Source organism: Geotrypetes seraphini, chromosome 11, assembly GCF_902459505.1.
Source record: "Geotrypetes seraphini chromosome 11, aGeoSer1.1, whole genome shotgun sequence".
Lineage (NCBI taxonomy): Eukaryota > Metazoa > Chordata > Amphibia > Gymnophiona > Dermophiidae > Geotrypetes > Geotrypetes seraphini.
Window position 1 is genome coordinate 41,757,499 of NC_047094.1, and position 21,515 is coordinate 41,779,013.

Below are 21,515 nucleotides of genomic sequence, written 5' to 3' on the forward strand. Positions count from 1 at the left end.
TACATTCATGAACAAACATAGGGGTGAATTTTCAAAGCACTTAAGCCCTCTTTTACTAAGGTGTGCTAACCGATTAGCGCATGCTAATTGATTTAGCATGCGCTAAATGCTAACGCCTGCATGTTAGTCTATGGACACGTTAGCATTTAGCATGTGATAATTCAATTAGCATGCCTTAGTTAAAGAGGGTGATAGTGTCTAAGCATGACCATGGTGGGAGCATAGATGAGCAAGTGTTATACAATTTTGGAGATCTGTGTCCACTTAAACCCAATTAAACCAATTAAGTTAGATGGCGGTACGGCAGCTATTGTCACCTAATTTTCTGCGGCTGTTGTAGTAGCCGGCCCATAGTTTCTGAGTAATGGTGTAAAGATTCTGACCTTGTCCTTATAGGGAATTTCTAGAATGGAAACTGACTGAATGCGACTCTGAGATTACGTGGATAAATTTTTCCTATCATGTTGATGGAGTTCATTTAACTTTTATAGAACTAGCTACCCCAGAAATCAATCAAGGCTGCAGGATTTTGCACTACCTGCAGAGCTTTCACTCTGAATTTTACGATACCTAAAAGTAATGCATTACAGAAATCAAGTTTTGTAATCACCAGACTTTGCACCACTGTCTGAAAATCAGTCATAGCATCATAGATTTTAATCCTTTTTTTCACTATGTACCATGGAGCTTGATTGTTCACTAACACACCAACTTTTGCACTTGCACGGTCTGTGTCTATATATGGCCATTTGGGGGAGGATGGGCTGGAGAGGGCTTCAATGGCTGGGAGGGTTTAGATGGGCTAGAGTAGGTTTTTTTTTTGTTTTTTTTTTAATCATTTTTATTGTGAGACAACAAGAGAAACAAACAGAACACAGAAGAAAAAGCAAGCAAACAATGGCAATCAGGAGAAGAGAATAACAAGCAGCACCAAGAAAAGAATATGCAACATGACACTGCAAAACTGACCAAGAAACGGAACCCAAGCACTGTACCAGGCAGAGCTTTGGATTCTTGCCCAGAAATAGCTAAAAAGAAAAAAATTAAAAATTAAAATTGAATCAGGTTGGGCAGACTGGATGGATCATTCGGGACTTTATCTGCCGTCATCTACTATGTTATTATGTAACTCAGTCAGTACCCAGCCCCTCTGTACCTGAACACTCTTGGCCTGATTCTATAAATGGTATAGAGCAGTGCCTAACTTGTAGGTGCCACTCCACATGGTTGTCAATCAACCGCTAGGCATCCTTTATATAATCATAAACCTCCGTATTTGCCTTGAGGTCCTCCTTTTCAAGGGGTCTGGACGGCTTGTCAAAGCCTGGCACTACATACAAATATGAAAGAATTAACGCGGAATGTAGGGGATTTAGTGGAGCCTATTGACTAAATTTATGGAGGTATGATAATATTTCTTTTATTCATTTCCTATACACATCCATGGGGGGAGGGGGGGAAAGGAGGGAAATAAATAAATACTGATGGTGACATATAGGTAACTTTAAGAATTATTTAAATCATATATTATGTTAAATTGTATTATTATTTAATATATGAAATTTGAAAATCTCGAATGATATATAAGTTGCCTGTACAGATAATAATGCATTGTATGTAATACCTACTGTTCTTTATTTGTTTGGCACTGTTTTTAGTTTAAAAATCAATAAAGATTTATAAAAAAAAAAAAAAAAGCTAGCAGCAACGTTGGGATGGTTTCTGCACATGCACAGAAGAAACACAGTAACATCACGCACATACATACATTCATGTGATGTCATCACGTCACACCAGCACATACGCAGATGCCCTCCTGACAAGCAAACAGGTTCAGGGGACTGGACTGGGGTGGAATGAGGTGTGAATTGGGCAGAGTGGGGCAAGGCTAGGTGGAATGGTCGGGCATGGGGGTGGGGCCATTGGTCTGGATTTTTGTTCCAGAAAATCTGGTAACCCTACCTAGTAGCACTTAGACATCCTTAGGCATCGCTGGACATCCTTGTGGTAGGTGTCGGTATATTAGGCCAGGGTTTTCTTGACCTAATTTCTCAGCACCTAACTATAACGTCTAGCTTAACTATAACATCTACAAAACATAAAGCTATCTATTTAAAATGTAAAGCTAGCTATCCTCTTCATAACCTCTAATTTATTATTATGTCCTTCCCTCATTTATTGAATTACCTGTAAACCGTGCTGAGCCCTATCATTATGGAGATGATGCGATATACAAACTTAAGGTTTAGTTTAGTTTATTTAGCAATGGCTAAGTCGACCACACATATTCTCCACCCCTAACTATGCCTACTTTTCAGGTAGGTGTTCTTAGGTATCAGAGAGCGCCTCAACTTAAGACATCGCTAGGTGCCACACATATATCTACGTGTAACCTAAACTGATCATTAAAATAATGTATTTAATTGGTTTTTAATGGCATGGCCAACTATTATGCCACTGAAACCAATTAAAAACAATTAAGTTGCATGTGGAAATTAGTTAGACATCACTAGGCATCTGTGATTAGGGCACTTAGTATTTATAGAACCAGGTACTTTATGTGCTCTTTACTTTCCCTCTCTCTTTAAACCTTATAATTGTTACCCCTTTCCCCTCTGAAGTCTATGCCTTCCTAAAATGAGCTTTTCTTCCTCTAAAATCCGAGAAAAATGACACCGAAATGGTGCTGTTCTCAGATTTATGATAACAACATCAATCTTGGGATCTGAAAGTGAGGCTGGCATTGGTTTGTCAAAATGTTTCCCATCGTGGCATGCCAAGAAACTTTTGCTTCTTCCTCATCCCTTCTCAAGATAGCTCTACTCTGTTTGACTGATAGGCTCACTGGCGACTGAAGTCATAGCCCACAAAATAGAGATAGAGACCATCGGACAGTTATCCTCTAGACCAGTGTTCTTCAACCACCGGTCCACAGAAATTTCCTGCCGGTCCACAGGGCCGGCATGTGCATCAGGCCCAAAACTGTGTTCTTCAATTGCTGGTCTGCGGTGCGATCGATGCGTTGTTAATAAGATTATATTGTGTGTATATATGAAAAATGAATGGAAAAAATAATGTTACAATTAAGACTATGGGGGCAGGGTCTGGGGTGGAGATTGGGTAGAGATGGGCAGGGTCTGGCCCACGACTTAGCCCAGTGTTCTTCAACCGCCGGTCTGTGGACCGATGCCGGTCCACAAAATAATTCTTTTATTTCTGCCGGTCCACAGGTGTAAAAAGGTTGAAGAACATTGCTCTAGATGGCAAAAGGAGAAATTCATCCTCAATAGAGCTTATTGGATTATTGGTAGCACCTACAAATCTTTACTTCTACTTCAAGAATCATGAACTTGATTTACACTAAGTAGTTCTTTTACTAAGGGCTCCTTTTACTAAGCTGCATTAAGGCATTAACGTGCAGAATAACGTGTGTTACAATGTCATGTGCGCTAGATGCCAACGCCAGCATCAAGCTGGCGCTAGTTCTAGCCACATAGCGAAGGGTTAGCGTGCGCTAATCTGCTGTGTGCGCTAAAAAACGCTAGCGCGCCTTAGTAAAAGGACCCCTTAATCTTATACTGACCAAGGAAAATGAAATGCCCTTTTTTTGGGGCCCCATAGACTATAATGGAAACAAATAAGACCTCTTCTCAATCTGCTCATTTATAAGTACAGCAGCTGGAAATGGCCTCATTCTTTACATGCTATCTTTCATTTGAACATGAATGCATACTGTATACCTAATAATAAAATTATTCATAACTTTTTTTTTCAACTATATATGCTACATTTCTGACCCCCAACTATCTTTAAACACTGGCTCCCATCACATCATGCCAAGTCCCATGTACTCTCCAAACAGGTTGGCAATAGTGCCCAAAATCATTAGTGTACAGATTAATTAATCCACCTGATTAATATCCAGAAAATGCACACTAAAAATCTTTAACTGACCCCTCCCCTTCTATTAGACTGCACTAGTTTTTAGCACAGAGAGCCTCACTGAAAGACTCGCGCTGCTCCCAATGCTCATAGGAACTCTATACCCCTCTTTTACTAAGGTGCGCTAACTGATTAGTACGCGCTAATCGAATTAGCACGTGCTAAATGCTAACGCGTCCATAGACTCACATGCACGCATTAGCGTTTAGTGTGCGCTAATCGGTTAGCCCACCTTAGTAAAAGAGAGCCTGCGAGTGTTGGGGAGCACCGCGGGCCATTCAGCGCTGCCCCCCGCGCTAGAAACTGCTAGCGCAGTTTAATAGAAGAGGCTCGAGTCTTCTGCCAGCTATGAACATTGTTATTAGTCAATAGCCACACTGAATAAAAGGGAATATGTGCAAATAGCATGGATTTTCCATGTTAAAAACTTACCACAGCTTTGTGAATCAGCCTCTTGATGAACTTCTTCTATAAATAGAAACTCATTGTTGGGAAAATCCTTGGCACATTAGAGGAAATCAAATGTGTAGGAAGGCAAATTCAGCATTAATTTCTATAGAATTTCTGGAGATGTGCAATAGGTCCAAGATTAAGGAGGGGTAAACTTAAACAATTTCAGCCAGTGGAAATTGTCAAAACCAGACTGAAATACTCCTGGTTTGAGGTTGACGGTGCAATGTTCATATACAATTTAATCACAAATTGTTTCCTATGACATTAGGAACCTGGAATAGTATACTGTTGGATTTTAAAGATATGGGTCCTCTTTTACTAAGGTGTGCTAAGCGTTTTAGCGTGCGTTCAGCGCATGGTAAATCAACGTGTGCGCTAACCGCTAACGCGTCCATAGGATAACATGCACGTGTTAGTGTTTAGCGTGTGCTAATATTTTACACGCGCTAAAAAGCATAGTACACCTTAGTTAAAGTGGGGGATGGTATTAACTCTTTAACCCCTCCCCTTATACAAGAGCGCATAAGAGGTTTTTAACACCGGCTGGCACGCTGAATGCTCTGCGCTACTCCAATGGTCATAGAGTTCCTATGAGCGTTGGAGCAGTGCAGAGTATTCAGCGCACCAGCCATCGCTAAAAATCTCTTCTGTACTTTTGTAAAAGGGGGGTGCGGGATAAATAAAATCTTTATAACTCTGTAGACTAACACTTCAAAACTGTGCACATGAATAAAACAATCATTCCCTGCTATGCATCGTGAAAAACAAAGATTTTGAGACAGGAACGTTATATAAATTATATTGAACCAATGTTCAAATTGTATTTTCAATAAAGTTGCAGCCTAGTTTTGCCACTATTTATTTTGAATTGTTTTATTATTTGAGGAAATGTGTGAGAGTGAGGGTGGGGTGTAGAGTAGACATTTCTGTGAATGCCTATATTACTGTTACACCTTCCAAATAAAGCCCCCCCTCACCATTTTTAATTATGTCACTTATTTTAGAAATATCCTTTACAAATCCAACAAAGTGGCTAATTCAGGGCCTCTTTTACAAAGCCGTTTAGTATTGTAACCCCTTCTGATCTCTTCTGGGAGGACAGGATATATAACCAAGGGCTCCTTTTACAAAAGTGTGCTAAGTATTTTAGCATGCACTAAATATTAGCGTGTGCTAAACACGTGCTCAATGCTAGCACGTGCATGTTAATGTATGGACACATTAGCGGTTAGCGCGCACTAAACACACGCTAAAATGCATAGTTAGGGGCAAATAAATACCTCCACCCCTTTTACACAATCTTAGCATGATTTTTAGCACTGGCCGCGGCAGAAACAGCTCCGATGCTCATAGGAATTTTATGAGCGTCAGAACTGTTACCGCCGCAGCTGGCGCTAAAAAACGCACAAAAACAACAATGAAGGAGACCAGAAGGTGCTCAATCCTATTTCTTAAACAGATTCGGCACGATCGTGTTTCGGCCCAAAGAGGCCTGCCTCAGGCCATCAATTTGGTTTTTCAGTTTTTCATAGCAACATTTGGATTTTTGGATTGACATGTTATTGGTTTTACCACTCAATACCAAGACTCCTGAGGCAGGCACTTTTGGGCCAAAACACAATCGTGTCGAGTCTGTTTAAGAAATAGGATTGATCATCTTCTGGTCTCTGTTGTTGTTTTTGTGCCCTTTTTGGTGTGAAGGCAGTTTCTCCTGATTGTCTTTTGGGCTAAAAAATGCACTACAGTTTTGTAAAAGGGGGGTAAATTCTATAACAAAACCACAAAACCTGAAATTTTGGCAAAATGTTCCACAAAAGCAGAAAGCCTGTTATTTTTTTTTCATTGTGGTAACATTGACACTCACAATTTCATTTGCTCTTTCTTACCTCATACTGCCCCCCAAAATCCATAAACTTCACTCCATCCAAACAGTGGCAAAACATTGGCCGCAGCTTTATTGCAACAAATTCTTTATTAACAATAACTGTAACATCGTAATACTATTTTCTTCCATCACAACTAGGCAGTACTGCACTAGTTGCACAATTTTTTAACCGAAACAATTTTATCTCTTCCCACCCATCCACATGACCTGCGGTGCCACAGGGCCATGCTTTGACTCATGGCGGTACCGCACATGAATCACCAACTTCAACACACTTAAACCCCAGCTCTTCCTCCATAATTAAATGTCCTCCAACCCTTTCTTTTCCACCCAAGATGCAACCCCACTCTATCACACCCCTGAACTCCAACTTCCCCCATGGAGAGAGGGAAGGGTAGCTCAGTTTTCTTCACCTTTGCCTCCTGCTGTACTCATCAGTCAAACTGAAATAAAATTGCTTTCTTGTCCAACACCCCTCAAAATTATTCTGCCTTTCCCTATCCCTTCTTTCCTCAATCATCAATTCTCTTTGTTCTCTTCATTCTCCACAACCATTGCCCAATCCTTGTCTTTCTCATCATCTCTCAGCTTGCCTTTAACTTTTTACCATCTTTCCTTCTCATCCAACATCCTCTTCCACAAATGCCCATTTTTTCTTTTGAGCCTCTATATCTTCTCTTCAGCTACCCATTCCCTTTATCCCTCCCCTTCAACTCTACCACAACCCCATCTCCGACTCCTGGAATGCTGGCCCAATATTATCGGTCCCCTGTCTAAACAGAGGGCCTCCATATATTTACATATCTTAAATTTCATCTCAAGAAGAGCCGAGACCTCAAAATTCAAAACATAGAATTATGTGAGTTTTGGGGGCCTGATAAAGGATTTGTATAAAGACTAGAGATGAGATGTTTAATGATAACCTGAATTCCAAAGTGATTCCATAATCTGGAAAATAGTGTCAGATAGTGAAACTGTTAAGGACTACTTCTGAGGGCTCACTCTAGGTTTTCTTCTTTTTCACTGACAATCTTGGTGTGATGGAACCAGCCTCTCAAAGACCTTCAGCTCTGATACAGCTGAACAAACTCGAGATTCTTTTCTGTCCAATACGTCTAATTTCACTTAGTATTCATATGCATTTTCTCTTTTAGTTCTATATTGTGACACTTGTCTGACCTTTTCCAATTACAAATGTATATCATTAAACATGAAAATGATTATATTAAACATGGAAATGTTTATATAATGTTTACAACTGTACAGTGGATAGTGATATAAAGTTTAAAAATATATATCTTTCAATACCACGTACTGTTGCTACCAATGTTCATAATAATAAAGTTAATGTACTCTGCAGAAGTATGCAATTCAATTTTGGATGGCAAATGTAAGAAAGGTATAGAGTTCAACATAATAGAACAGATACAAATCTACAAAAAAATTGCACTTAAGTACAGTTTATGCTCAGCTTAATTTTAGACAGAATGTAGAAAATAGAATTGGTATGCCCAGGTGGTTATGTGTACACTTCTGGAAATATTTTAGTAAAAGATATGCTGATATGTAGGGGCATTTTTGATAATGCATCTACAGTAGGGGCTCCTTTTACAAAGCCACGCTAGGGTCTTAATGCGCGGAATAGCGCACGCTAAATTGCCGCACGCGCTAGCCGCTACCGCCTCCTTTTGAGCAGACAGTAGATTTCCGGCTAGCACGCGCTAATACCGTATGTGCAATAAAACCGCTAGCGCGGCTTTGTAAAAGGACCCCTAAGTCTGACATTAGATGTTTCCAGCCAGCATCCAAAAGTCAAGGCGGAGAAACATCCATTTTCAAAACCACTAGACATCTTTTTTTTTATAATGGACTATTTGGACCCTTGGCCCTTTGGACGTCTAACTTTTTTGGCTATTTTTGAATGCAAAAGGTCCATGTTCAAAACTTCTAAATCAAGCTCAAATTGGATGTGAGAGGGACCAGCATCTTAATGGACTGGCCATACAGACATTCTAGCAGGGTAGTGAGGGATCTTAGGGGGTACTGTTGTGACCTTCACATAAAGGATGCCATGTATATATTTCACCAGAACCCCCTTTTAGTGTATGGTGAGCCCTCAAAAACTCCCCCCAAACCTACTATACCCACCTGTCTACTACCTCAATAGCCATTATGGATGCAGATGGCACCTATATGACATTACAGTGGGTTTGGGATGGGTTTTGGTGGGCTCACACTTTCCACCATAAATGTAGTGGTTAGAGTGGCTTATAGGCCTGGGTCCTCCTCTCTGTGGTTCACTAGCCCACCCACCAGGCTACTTAAGATGCCTTAGAGAGAGGAAAAAATAGTGGTTACTGCGGATGGGCAGACTGGATGGGCCATTTGGTCTTTATCTGCCTTCATGTTTCTATGAGTGCTGCTTTATTAGGCTTTTCCAAACTAGATGTTCCTGTTCTAAAGGCAGGTATGTACTGTTTCATTTACATCTTTGCAGGTTGGGAGGGGATCAGTGACCATTGCAGGTGGGCGGGTGTGTGGGGGGGCATGCATTCATATCTCCAGTGGTCATCTGGTCAGTTTGGGTACCCTTATTCACTTTTTAAACAGGTCTAACTCTGAATGTCTAAATGATACCCTGGACGTCTTGAAAAAAGGTTTATCTCTACAAGACGTGCAAGTTCTAAGACCACCCAAATTTTGCCCAAAACATGTTTCTTACATGAATCCTTAACATTTAGACATCCTGGTGGGTGAATGCCCTGCAAGACATCTAAAAAAAACTAGTTTCAAAAAATTGGCACTTGGGTGTTTTGGTGATTAAAACATCAAAGTGCCACTTTACGCTGTTTCTTTGGACATTGTTCTGTTTTGAAAATGCACCCCATAGAGTCTTTTCTAAAATGATTGCAGGAGGAAATGCATATCTGCCAGTATGTGCAGCAGACATAGCAATTTTACATGATGAAATAGTAAATGGAGGAACCTCAGCAACTTACATGTATAAGGGTTGACATTTATAAATATATTGGTATTTATTTTATAAACCTACACATGAACAAATCACTAAGCAGCAATAGTTGGCCCAATACTTCATTACATAAAATTTGGAGGAGAACATTAGCAATGGGGAATAAAGGGGGGGGGGGCTCCTTTAATCCCTCCTATAAAGATCTGAGTAAAACAAGCACTTCTGTAAAAAAATAATAATAATAATAAAAAAAAATATATATATATATATATATATATAGGTATGTATGTAAAAAATCAGTATTAAATCTCAACACAGATGTATTGGAACATACATGTGTATTCCCCTTCTGAAATGGATAATATACAGTATATGTAGATTTTGGTCCCACCCAAACATGCCCCCTTCCTGTGTAAAGTGGTACAGGTTTGTACATTCTAGCTTTCTAAATTGGACTTTATACACATATGAAATATATATATTTTAATGTTGATATTTACATGTGGGCTTCTAAAATAAAGCCCTATATCCCATAAGTGTACCTGTGAAAATACATATAATATTTAAACACTTCAATCAATGTTTCTTAATTTACAGAGTGACATTCTAGAAAGGACATCCAACTCACAACATGGATATCCAAGTCAGAACATCACAAAGGGATGTTCATATCACATGTATTTTAGAACAGGATATAGCCTGATGGGCATCCATGTGCTGGAAACATCCAGCATGAGCGTCCATTTTAAAAACTGAAATATCTAAATTATGACGGGAAAAAACAAGGAACATGGAGGTCTGAGTAGCCATTTCATAAGAGGTATGTTCCAATGCTGCCATACAGATGTCCATGTAAAGCAAATGGATGCCCTAATGGTTATTGCACTGGAATGAAAATCAGGGGACCTAGGTTCAAATCTCAATTCAGCTGTTTTTTTATTTTATTTTGGGGTAAATGTGATCCCTCCACAGAAAAATACCTAATGTATCTGAATGTATACCACTTCAATAGCCTTCAGTAATGCAGGTGTCATATATTCATATACAGTAGATATTTTTCTGCCACTGAAGGGATCACATTAAAGGGAAAAAAGAACTAAAGTGGAATTTCAGCCTGTTTTCTTTGGTTCACAGTTCAGAGCACTAACCATTAAGCAGTTACTCAGATCTGTATGCCCTATTGTTAAGAATGTCCATAATACTTGAAGCTGTCATATAGCCTGGTATCTCTTGCTTTTTCACATTCAGGAGAAAGGGAGGGGGACAGCATCAACTAGGGGATTAAGGAGGTGTTGTGCCTTCATTGCTCTAGTGGACAGATGCTCAATCAAAGTACTTTTCTCTAATCAGGACATGACAAGAAACAGGTCTAAATAGCAATGACTATCTTTTAAGATAAGATCATCCCTTCCCCTTCTGTGATTGGAGTCAGACGTTCATATTTTGGGTCCTCCTTAGTCCTACCCTAAGCACACTCACACCGTGCCTCCCTTGCTATATGGATGTGCTATAGTGCTAGACATGCACATCATGCCTTTGTGAAAATGGGATCTGGACATGCAAACAATATGGATGTCCAAATACCAGTTTTCAGTTGTTCAAAGCAAGAAGAAAGCTTCTAAAATAACCACTACAATCTACAACTAAGGCCCTCTTTTACTAAGCAATACAAATACATTTAAACTGAATTATTTTTAGAGTATGTAGAAACAAATGAAAAAAAAAATCTTATTGGAAAAAAAATGTTCATGTTAGTACAATCAATTTAAATACAAATCTAATATTGGTAATGATTCTCAAATTTACTCCTCATGGTCCTCAGTGTGGATAGCAAGAAAACTCAACCAAGGTGACCAATTGGTGCTCACTCTCTTTTTATTGTAATTGACTCGACACCACCGTGTTTCGGCCCAAAAGGGCCTGCCTCAGGAGTCTTGTGGTTCAATCATGATAGATAAGATGTACAAAATTTCATATTCTTTCACTCTTCATGAAAAATACCACTTAGGGCTCTTTTTACAAAGATGTGTTAGGGCCTTAACGCGCAGAATGGCGCGCGATAGCCGCTAACGCCTTCTTTTAAGCAGGCCGTAATTTTTTGGCTAGCATGCACTATAGCACATGCTAATCTTGTGTGTGCGCTATAAACGCTAGCACACCTTAGTAAAAGGAGCCCTTTGTCTAAAGCCAGCATGGACTGTTGAGTACTGATAAGAGAATCGGCCTGTTTTGTACATCTTATCTATCATGATTGAACTACAAGACTCCTGAGGCAGATCCTTTTGGGCCGAAACACGGTCATGTTGAGTCAATTACAATAAAAAGAGCACCAACTGGACATCTTGTGTGAAGGCAGATTCTCCTGTTGTTTTCCAAATAATCCTCAGTGTGAATATGCAGAATAAATCTCCAAGAGTTGTCTCCGTACTGTATATGGTCAAATAGGTTAACTTAAATATTTGATAAGCAGAGGGTGGGGGACTTGAGCATCACTAGTACTGTATAAATTTATGACTACATCAATGCAAGATAAATCTATATTATGCTACCTTAAGAAAAGACTAGATTCTTGGGGGTCCTTGTACTAAGGCACGCTAACTGATTTAGAGCGCGCTAAATGCTAACACAGCCATTATATTCTGTGGGCACCTTAGAATTTAACACATGTTAATCTTTAGCATGTGCTATACTGATTAGCGCATGCCAAATCGGTTAGTGCGAAAAGGACCCTTAATGATGATTCTGGTTTATTCAGATTTTTAGATTGACATATAATTGAGCGCCATGAATTAATTGTTCTTATTGAATGATCCGATATGTCTGTTGTTTTTTTAAATTTTGTTTTTTTTTCTAGGAATAGGCGGTTGAGAAATCTTTTAAATAAATAGTTCGGGAAAATAGGAGTTAAGGTATTGAGTGGCTGCAAACAGGACAAGTTTCTAATGAATATAACTCAGATAGATCTGCATAAATACCACATCCATTTTATGCAAATCTATCTTTTGCATGTTAATGAGGGATATCCCTGGTCTAGCATGAATGTGCATTTGGATCATAAGAGTGCTTTAAAAAAAAAAAAATAAGCTTCAGGCTGGATATTTAATATCCAGACATGACCAGAGTCTAGCATTGAATATCCAGGTTAGTGTGGCAACCAGGAAGCTAACTACATACCAGTCAATATTCAGAATACTGCACGGTTAGTTAGCTTGGCGGAGAACGATAGGACAGGCTTTTGGTTGTCTTAACTGGTTAGCAGACTGAATATCACTGCTAGGTAATTAAGTGCTGGCTCTGACCATGTTCCTCTCCTGGATTGCTCCTAACTTAGGGCTTTGGCTGTCAGAGGGAATATTCAGGGGCGCTATCCAGTTAACTGCTGCTGAAAATCCAAGCATGACCTGGTTTAACCTGGCAGGAGCTCCTTTGACCCTTTAGTACATATTGAATTGTTTTACCATGCATTAAACTAATTTAAAAACCCCTTTTACTAAGCCGCGGTAGAGGTTTCTACTGTAGCGCTGAGTGCTAAACGCTCCGATACGCATAGGAATTTTATGAGCATCGGAGCAGAGACAGAGCATTTCACGTGACTTGGAGAAAGGGAGGAGGGGGCATAAATTAGAACATTCTAACACATGTTAATTTTCTTTTATAAACAAATGTTTGAAACAATCTAAAAAAAAAAAAAAGTTAGAAAATCAGGATAAAAATCCAAACATGCCACAAATTTTTGCCCCATTCAATAGCTTTAGAGAAAGTAAGCCATATTTAGGTAACAAAAAAAAAAGAGAAACCATTTATTAATTTTACCAAAGTATTCCCATGGGGTGTTTCTACTAAAGCGTGCTAGTGAATGGGCTTAGTGCATGCTAATGTGGAACTTTCCCATGTGCTAAGCCTATTTCTGGTTTGCCCAGGATTAGGGTATTTTTATAAAGTTGTGGGCTATTTGCATTATCATACCTAACCTGGGGGATAAAAAAGATGTGGGAGCATTTAACCACCTATTTAGGAGTTACAAGGGTTCCCAAGTTATAATGGTGTTAATCAGTGGATGCAATTGTCAACAGTGCATCTACGACCATTCTCTGCTTCTGACCTCCCCTCCATAAAAATAAATACAAAAATATAAATAATGCAAGCTTACTGAAAAACACTTTAACACGCTTTGTGTTAAGCATTTTCACATATCCTAACCCCTCTCTTCTACAAAACTGCGCTAGCGGCTGCCGTGCGGTAACAGCCCCCAAGCCCTTTAAATCTCTATGAGCTTCGGGGCTGTTAGTGAGTGGCAGCCGCAAGGCGGCTTTGTAGAAGAGAGGGTAAGTGCACCTTAGGACTTAATGCCCTTTAGAAAACACATCCTATGACATAGGGCTCCTTTTACTAAGATGCGTTAGGGCTTTAACGCACGGAATAGCGTGTGCTACAATGTGCCGTGCACGCTAGACTCTAACGCCATCACTGAGCTGGCGTTAGTTCTAGCCGCGAAGCTAAAAATGCTAACGCACCTTAGTAAAAGGAGCCCTTAGTTTATTTTGATTTTAAAAATTCACTTTCACTGACCAGCGTGAAAATTACTGTCGCTACTGTTAATTACAAAATATTGTTCATGCTTAGAGAACGACACATGGACAAAATTTCTCATCACCGCAGGATCTCTCTATCCTTGTGCTGTCCCCACTAGCTCCGTCCCTGTCCCTGCTCCATCCCTGCAACCTCTTTCCTCATCTGCACAAGTGTTCGAGGCTTGTGTGGTTAAGGCAGAGCTTGAAGGAATGGGCAGGGACAGATCCAGAACTTGCGGCGACGGGACATAGATATTGAGATCCTGCAGGGACAAGGACAAATTTGTCCCCATGTCATTGTCCATTCATGCCCTTCTCAAAATTATTGTAAACTCGGCAACTACTGGTGTCAAGTAACTTTTGGTATTGTTTATTTTTAGTTGAGAGAGAGATGAAAATAAAAATTGAGACGATTGTTGCTGTTGTCCAGGTCTTGCGGCGTCCGGGTAGGTAGAACCAATGTTTCAGCCATCATGCTGTGACTTTCTTCAGGGTATGCTGTGAAGTCTGCAATCTGTCTTTATAAACATAGTGGGTCCACTGACCAGACTGAGAACATGGAGGACTGTGTTGGTCACGAATCTGAATTTTGGTGGGAAAGTTTAAATGTGGTGGGAAAATTTGTTGGAACCCAAATTTGAATTTTGGTGGGAACATCCATTGGACACAATTTTAAATTCTGGTGGGGAAGTCTGTGGTCACTTAGTTAAATTCTGTAAGAAAAAAGGAAGGAGGAGGGAGCAAGCTGCAAAGTTCACAGCATACCCTGAACAAAGCCACAGTAAGACGGCTGAAATGTTGGTTCTACTTACCCAGATGTGGCTAGATCCAGACAATAGCGACAATCATGATGACAGCCACGGAAGCCTAAGAGAACAAAAACAGAGACATCAATTTATAACATTTTTCATATAGTTTTCAAGAATGAGACTCAATAAACAGATGTAACCCTAGAAAGCTCAATAACCTATTCATATATTCCGTTTTTCTATTCTACGAACAGGCATAGATGTTCAACATGCTGGTCTTTTTCTAACATTTCAAACAATTTCAAGAAACAAATGACATCAATGTTATAAAATTCTAGCATTCTAAAAAAAAACTGTCAACGATGAAGTGATGGTGAACATCTTCTAATCATTTTTACTTCATCCCTGACAAAATTAAACTTTGAAGGCAGATCTGTGAAATCTGATCGACAGTTAACTCAAAATACATAAACAAATCCATAAACAGCCATCACATATCAGCAAACACAAAGGCCTGCTTACCTGCATAGAATTCAGGACTATAAACCGCACCCACTACTGGATTTAACTTCCAGCCTAAACAAGAACATATCACGTTGTTAATACACCAATATACTTTTTCTCTAGCGATGTATAGATATATATTATTTATGTATTTATTTATTTATTTATTTACCAGGAAAGTGGACTGGAACAAATGTCCCGTTTTCAGGAACGCCTGGCCATGACTTAACAGAGTTATAGCAGCAGTCTATTAAAAACATACATCATAAATTCCTCTAAAGTTTACATTTACACACAGATATTAACATAAAATATTCTTATGTCTATATTTGCTAGAACCAGCTAAGCCAAACATATACATACATGTACAATGTTTTAAACAGTATATTAATAAAACACTATCTTAGGACAGAGACAAAATACTTGCATAATTCATAGACATTAAGCTGATATTTTTCTTGCAATGTTATAAACAGATGATACAAATAGAAACACATGCTGACTAATTACATGCTTTTTTGTTAATAATATACATTTTTCCTTCTGGATAAACATTTATGAAACACTGAACAAATAGCTCAGAAGGGAGAGACTTAAATGCTGACACATTTCTGTTCTTCCTTTTACTGTTTTAGTTCTTTGAAGTTTGAGGCCTAAAAATTTGCAGCACTATAATATGGATAATAATGTGCAGTAGAGAATGACACAGTGACAAAATTCATCACCGTTCCTGTCCCAGTGGATAGCCATGGGAAACTATCTCCCTGCAATTCTTTAAGGAGAGAGGGAAGAATCAAAGTATGAATGGGTCCAACCACTGACTCTCAAGCCTTTACAATGAAGAATACTGGTGCAGAAGGACTGAAGCTGAGATAGGCACTAAAGAATGACTCGGGATTGTTTCCCGCTGTTATCTACGGGGACGGGAATGGTGATTAATTTTGTCACTGTGTCATTTGGAGTAGAGGAAATGCATTGCGACCAATATCATTAGACTTCACATTTATTTCAAATTTGAGCCTTGGTTTTCAGATGAAAGAAGACAAAATAGGAGAAAAGCCCTAGCCAACCAGGCCTCAAATTGCCTAATTCCATACCAAGTCTAACATAATGATCTACACAATGAATTTCTGTCATTAGCTACTTTATCAAAATACACAGGGACTTATTTTCTAATATTCACAAAGGTTTTGCATTTAATACATATATACATGTAACTGTAAAAATTAATATTCCAAAAGATAAAATAGTACCAAATACTTACTTTCAAGGAATTTTCACAAGACCTTCAGAAGTGTTTCTCATGAGCTCGCAGTTTTTGCTTCATAAGAATCTGTGCACTTTAGTCGTCATCCTTGAAGAATCCATAGGGCGAAACATGTCGGAGCGACAAGTTCCCTCCCGACATTGAAAGAAGGAATGGTACTAAGCTAAGTCATTTATAAGCTATAAGTGAAATGCAATAAGTTTATCATAATTGATTTAAATTTAAGTTAGGAAAATTAAGATTTATGAAATAAGAAGAAATGTTTATATATGAAAAGAAATGGCAGATCTGGTGACAACTTAAGTGCATGGATTCTTATGAAGCAAAAAACTGCGAGCTCATGAGAAGCATTTCTGAAGGTCTTGTGAAAATTTATCGAAAGTAAATATTTGGTGCGGTTTTATCTTTTGGACTATTTTGGTGCTAACAGTACAATCACGTTTAGTAGGCTTCATATTCATAACTTTACTGTAAAATTTAAGGCACAGTAGGTACAAACCCTTTTTGGCAACTGTTGGGGGCATTCTCAGAACTGTTGAGAAGGATGTTGAGCTTTTAATGCCAAACAACATCTACCATGTTAGTTGCAAGACAGATAAAGAAGAACACCAGATTCATCTGGTGTGATATAACATTAGCTGAGCTGATGTCACCTGCTGGTAATATTTATTGGATGGTGGTGTGGGTGAAATGGTGGGGGGTGGGAGAGGGTGAGGGTAATATATGAGGTGATATCAAGGGTTTGTAGAATAAGGATTGACAAGTTTAGAAGAGGATGTAAGAAAGGGTTAATTGACTGAGTTTGTAAGAAAGAAAAAGGATTGGGAAGGTTTTTGAGTTGATGGGGTGGGGCAGTCGCAAGATTGGTTGGATGTTTGTGGCAGGTTGGAGAGAGTTCTGTAAGGAAAGGAGAAGAGTAGAGTAGTCTCTTCAGGAAAAATTATCCCTCCCTCCCATGTGTTCTGGTGGTATGTTTTGTGTCAGTGTTGGGAGGGGGTTACAGGTTTTATGTGGACTTGGGTGGTTTTGGTTGAGCTTTTGGAGTTGCAGCTTTGTGTGTGTGGGGGGGGGGGATGGGGTTTGGCCCAGTTGGATCTGGGAGATGAGCAGTTAATAAATAAATGCATGTAACACTCATAGGTGACACCACTGTGAGGGGAAGCATGGCCTAGTGTCACCATGGGTCATGCTTGGGAGGGACGGAAAGTATGGCCTGGCATCACCATGGATCATGTTTGGGGGAATGTTATAAGTTTAAAGACTTAACGGGGCCTAGTTTTGAAACCAAATAACTCCCTGGAGGTGTGTGAAATATGCTTTGGGGGATTGTTATTTTTGGATATGGATTGTATTGCAAGATATTAAAATAGATAGATAGATAATAAAGCTGCAGCCAAATATTTATTCCAATAAAATTGAGTTGTGTGATTGATTGATGGTGTTTAGCTTTCAGTTGCAGGTGACAGAGTGTGAATGTTAATGCTATGCAGAAGGCAGTTAGCTACACCTCTGGTTTAGCTGTTAATGCATTGCAAAAACGTCAGTGCTAACTACGAGGCAGTCACTCATTTCCTCCCCTAGAACAGTGACTTGTTTTCATCAGCTTTTAATAAGTCAATTAATACTAACAGTTAACGAAGCACTGTAATATTAGTGCATGTTAATTCCTGTGGTAACAACCTTATAAAATAGGCATCAAAGTGTTTGAAATATAAATACTGTCTAGATAGAAATAAAGGTACTAGTTCTCTAAACACACCTTGGTGTTTCTACTTTTTCAAAATTCTCAGCTACTTTTGTTTTAGTCTTGCATCTATTTTTTGAATTTATTCTCAATTAATCTGATGAAAAATTCTGAATCCAGTCTACATGGACATTTTCAGCTGAAAAGAAGACAGTCAGCATGGCAAGAGTTAAGGATATGCTTGAAGCGAGAACAATAGAATCAAAAGGAAAATCATTTGTCAAAGAGAAAAAAAAGATGTATACACAACAGCAATAAAACAATTCCTGATGTAACAGTTAGACCTAAGTGCATGGGATCTTTTCACATACATTTATTTTAACCTTTGGAACTTATTTATCAAAACAACAACAACAAAAAAAAATACTGATTGGTACACTTCACAGAGATGAGTGATAAGAACGAGTACCATATCCATCAGTCCTTGCTGTCAAAGAGGCTGACAGATCTCTCTCAGAATTTAACGTACACTAATGGCACCTCGATTTGTTCAAGAAAAGTCCTTTGAGATGTAGATCGATGCATGCAGCAGAAAGATACCCTCATATTTCATTTCCTTCCCACTCCCATTCTGATGGCTGTATCATCTAACTTTTTTTTTTCCTTGAAGCCAGTGCAGGAAAGACAATTTATCATGAAAATAACAGCAATTAAACTTTACTTTGTCTTGTCAACGAGGCATGAGCTGGCTCATAACTGTGTGGGTTAATCAAGTGTGAGAAGAGTTGATGTATCAGAGAGAAGAAACTGCCAAGGATCCCAGGTTTAGCAGGTAGAAGAGGCAAATTCTCCCTGCTGACTGCTGTTCTTTATTACTATGTTACTGAAACAGCTCTTAGACATTTCTACTGTCTTTTCTTAAAGCCCATGCCATCTTATGCTGACTTTTTCAATCAGTTCACTAAATCACAAAGGACTCATGGATGCACCCTGACATGTTTTGAAGAAAATCTTGGGTAAATAATATGAATAAAGGAACAAAGAATAACATAAAATGGCCAATATTCAAAGGCACATCCAGTTTATAGCTACTGCTAACTGGATATGTGCAAGTGAGAACAATATGTAGGGAGGGATTATCAAGGTGCAGTAAAGATAGATAGATAGATAATAAAGGTTCACCCTTGATCGTACCTTGATGCCCCATGGGATTCAACAACCTGCGGTATCTCAGTACTGCAGTTACTGAATCCTGTCCTATAGGAATAATACTGCCTGTGTACCACCTTGCAAGCAATGTTATTCCTGTGGCCCAGGAGCATCAGGCCATTCAAAAGTTCCCCAATGGCCCAAACCCTTCCCCCATGCCAGCCCCCTGTGGCCCAACCCTCCAATGCTGACCTCGCAATGCTGATCCACCCAGGTCCTGCCATCCCAATACCAACACGACCTACCAATGCTGATCCCCACTGTGGCTTCCCAAATCCCCCATGCCGACCCTCCTGTGGCTCAAAACCCAACCACCGGACCACCAAGGAAAATCTAGGGAGGTTTGGGGGGAGGTCCACATGGTGCTGTTTGGAAGGCCACAGGAGGTGTCAGTATTGGAGGTTTGGAACACAAGGGGTCAGCATTGGGATGGTTGGGCCACAGGGGGGTTTGACTTTGTTGGTCAGGCTACAGTGGGGTCAGCATGGGGGATTTAAAACATAGAGGGAGTTAGCATAGGGAGTTTTGGACCACAGAGGGGAACTTTAGCCCAGCAGCCTGGAAGCATCAGGTTATGGCTTTGTTCCTGGAAGGTAAAATAACCCCAGCAAAGAGCTGGGTTTATTTTACCATCAATTTTAGGCCCTAACACAACCTGCAGTATATCACTGCAAGTTGTGTTAGGCAATTTGCATAGTAATGAGAAGCTAAATATGCATTTGTTTGTTTTGCATTTCATTATTTAGCAATGCATGGTGACTTAAATATTGCTGTGCTATTTTTGGCCCTGCAGCATTAGGGAAAGGGATTGGAAATTGATACACTGCTTGGATAAGGTGTATTAAACAATTTACAATCAGGTACTCAAGCATTTTTCCCTATCTGTCCCAGTGGGCTCACAGTTTATCTAATGTACCTGGGGAGGTGGAGGATTACGTGACTTTCCTAGGGTCACAAGGAGCTGCAAGGAGGTATGAACCCATAACCTCAGGGTGTTGATGATGTAGCTCTAACCACTATGTCACACTCTGTTTAAGTCATATAAAGGGCCATTTACCTTGACTTAAAGCCCTAACGCTGTTTGACATTAATCAAATACTGCTTCTGAACATTTCCTCTAATGCTTCAGTACTATCTGAGAAGAGCCTAGGTGACCGCTGGGCAAAGTCTGGGCAGATCTAGAGGTTATTCAGTCAGTGGTGATAGGTGACTAACCCTCAAATTCTACAAGGTGTGTTCAATAATTTATCTACCTGAATATGAAAGAAAGTAGCACACATGTTGAAACAAGTCTGAGCATGTTCTAACATGTCTCAAGGTTACTCATACACAGTTGTGGCTCAGTGTGAGTCTAACATTCCAAGAGAAAGGATGTCAGGAAAGACCTTGTATGAATCAAGTAAGAAAATGTTAGATTTTGAGCACTGTTCAGTGATAAAATTTCTAAGAAAAGAAAGGAAAAAGCCAAAGGAGATTCTTGAACACATGACTGTGGTTTATAGTGAGTCTTCCCCATCATCCTACAAAATAAAATTTTGGAGCAAGCAGTTTAAGTGGGGTAGAAAGTCCATTCAAGATGACCCTCAGACTGGATGGCCTATGGAAGCAACTTCCACAGAAATGTGCAAGAAAGTTGAGGATTTAATTTTGTCACACAGATTAATTAAGGTTTCCCATATAGCTAAAGTAATGGGCATCTCGGCAGGTACAGTTTGGAAAATAATTCATGAAAAGTTGGGCATGTCCAAGGTTGCAAGATGGGTTCCAAAAATGCTGATGCTGTGTCAGAAGACCACGAGGCTCCAGTGCTGTCAGGAGAACTTGGAGATGCTCTGTGAAGACCAAGTGAAATTTTTTTCATCATTCGATGACTGTAGTTGAGACTTGAGTCTATTACAGAGATCTTGAGTGCAAAATGGAGTCAATACAGTAGAAGCACAAGTCATTCCCCACGCCCCAAAAAGTTCATGAGAGAAAAATCTGCTGGCAAAAGTTATGGCAACTGTCTTCTGGGATGATGAAGGATTTTTGCTTCTGGAGTTCATGCCACACAAGGCAACTAGGGAGAGTTGTGCCAACCCAATGATCACTTTGCGGAAATCAATCAAAGAGAAAAGACGAGGAAAACTCACAGCAGGCAACTAATTCTTCACTGGTGCACATGTCACGACAATCACAGGCTGCCATCCAAAAATGTGGGTTTTAGATGAACCATCCACCCTACAGTCCTGGCCTGGCTTCGTCGGATTATTTCCTGTTCCAAGTTTTGAAGAAATCTCT

General features: G+C 39.5%; 1 protein-coding gene across 29 annotated transcripts in view; it reads right to left on the reverse strand.

The window, feature by feature from the left end:
- Positions 1-21,515, reverse strand: part of RBFOX1 (RNA binding fox-1 homolog 1) — a 520,491-nt gene that overhangs the window by 338,815 nt on the left and 160,161 nt on the right. For 18 of the 29 annotated variants that reach the window (XR_004536479.1, XR_004536480.1, XR_004536481.1 and 15 more), the window contains 3 exons: positions 15,248-15,322; positions 15,094-15,147; positions 4,375-4,410 (listed from right to left, as the gene is read on the reverse strand). Coding sequence is in view for 26 of the 29 variants with exons in the window: in XM_033914618.1 (XP_033770509.1) it covers positions 4,375-4,410; positions 15,094-15,147; positions 15,248-15,322 (165 nt within the window). In the remaining 3 variants the exon portion in view is untranslated. The remainder of the gene's footprint in view (positions 1-4,374; positions 4,411-15,093; positions 15,148-15,247; positions 15,323-21,515) is intronic. The other 11 variants (XM_033914628.1, XM_033914624.1, XM_033914627.1 and 8 more) reach the window with 4 other exon arrangements.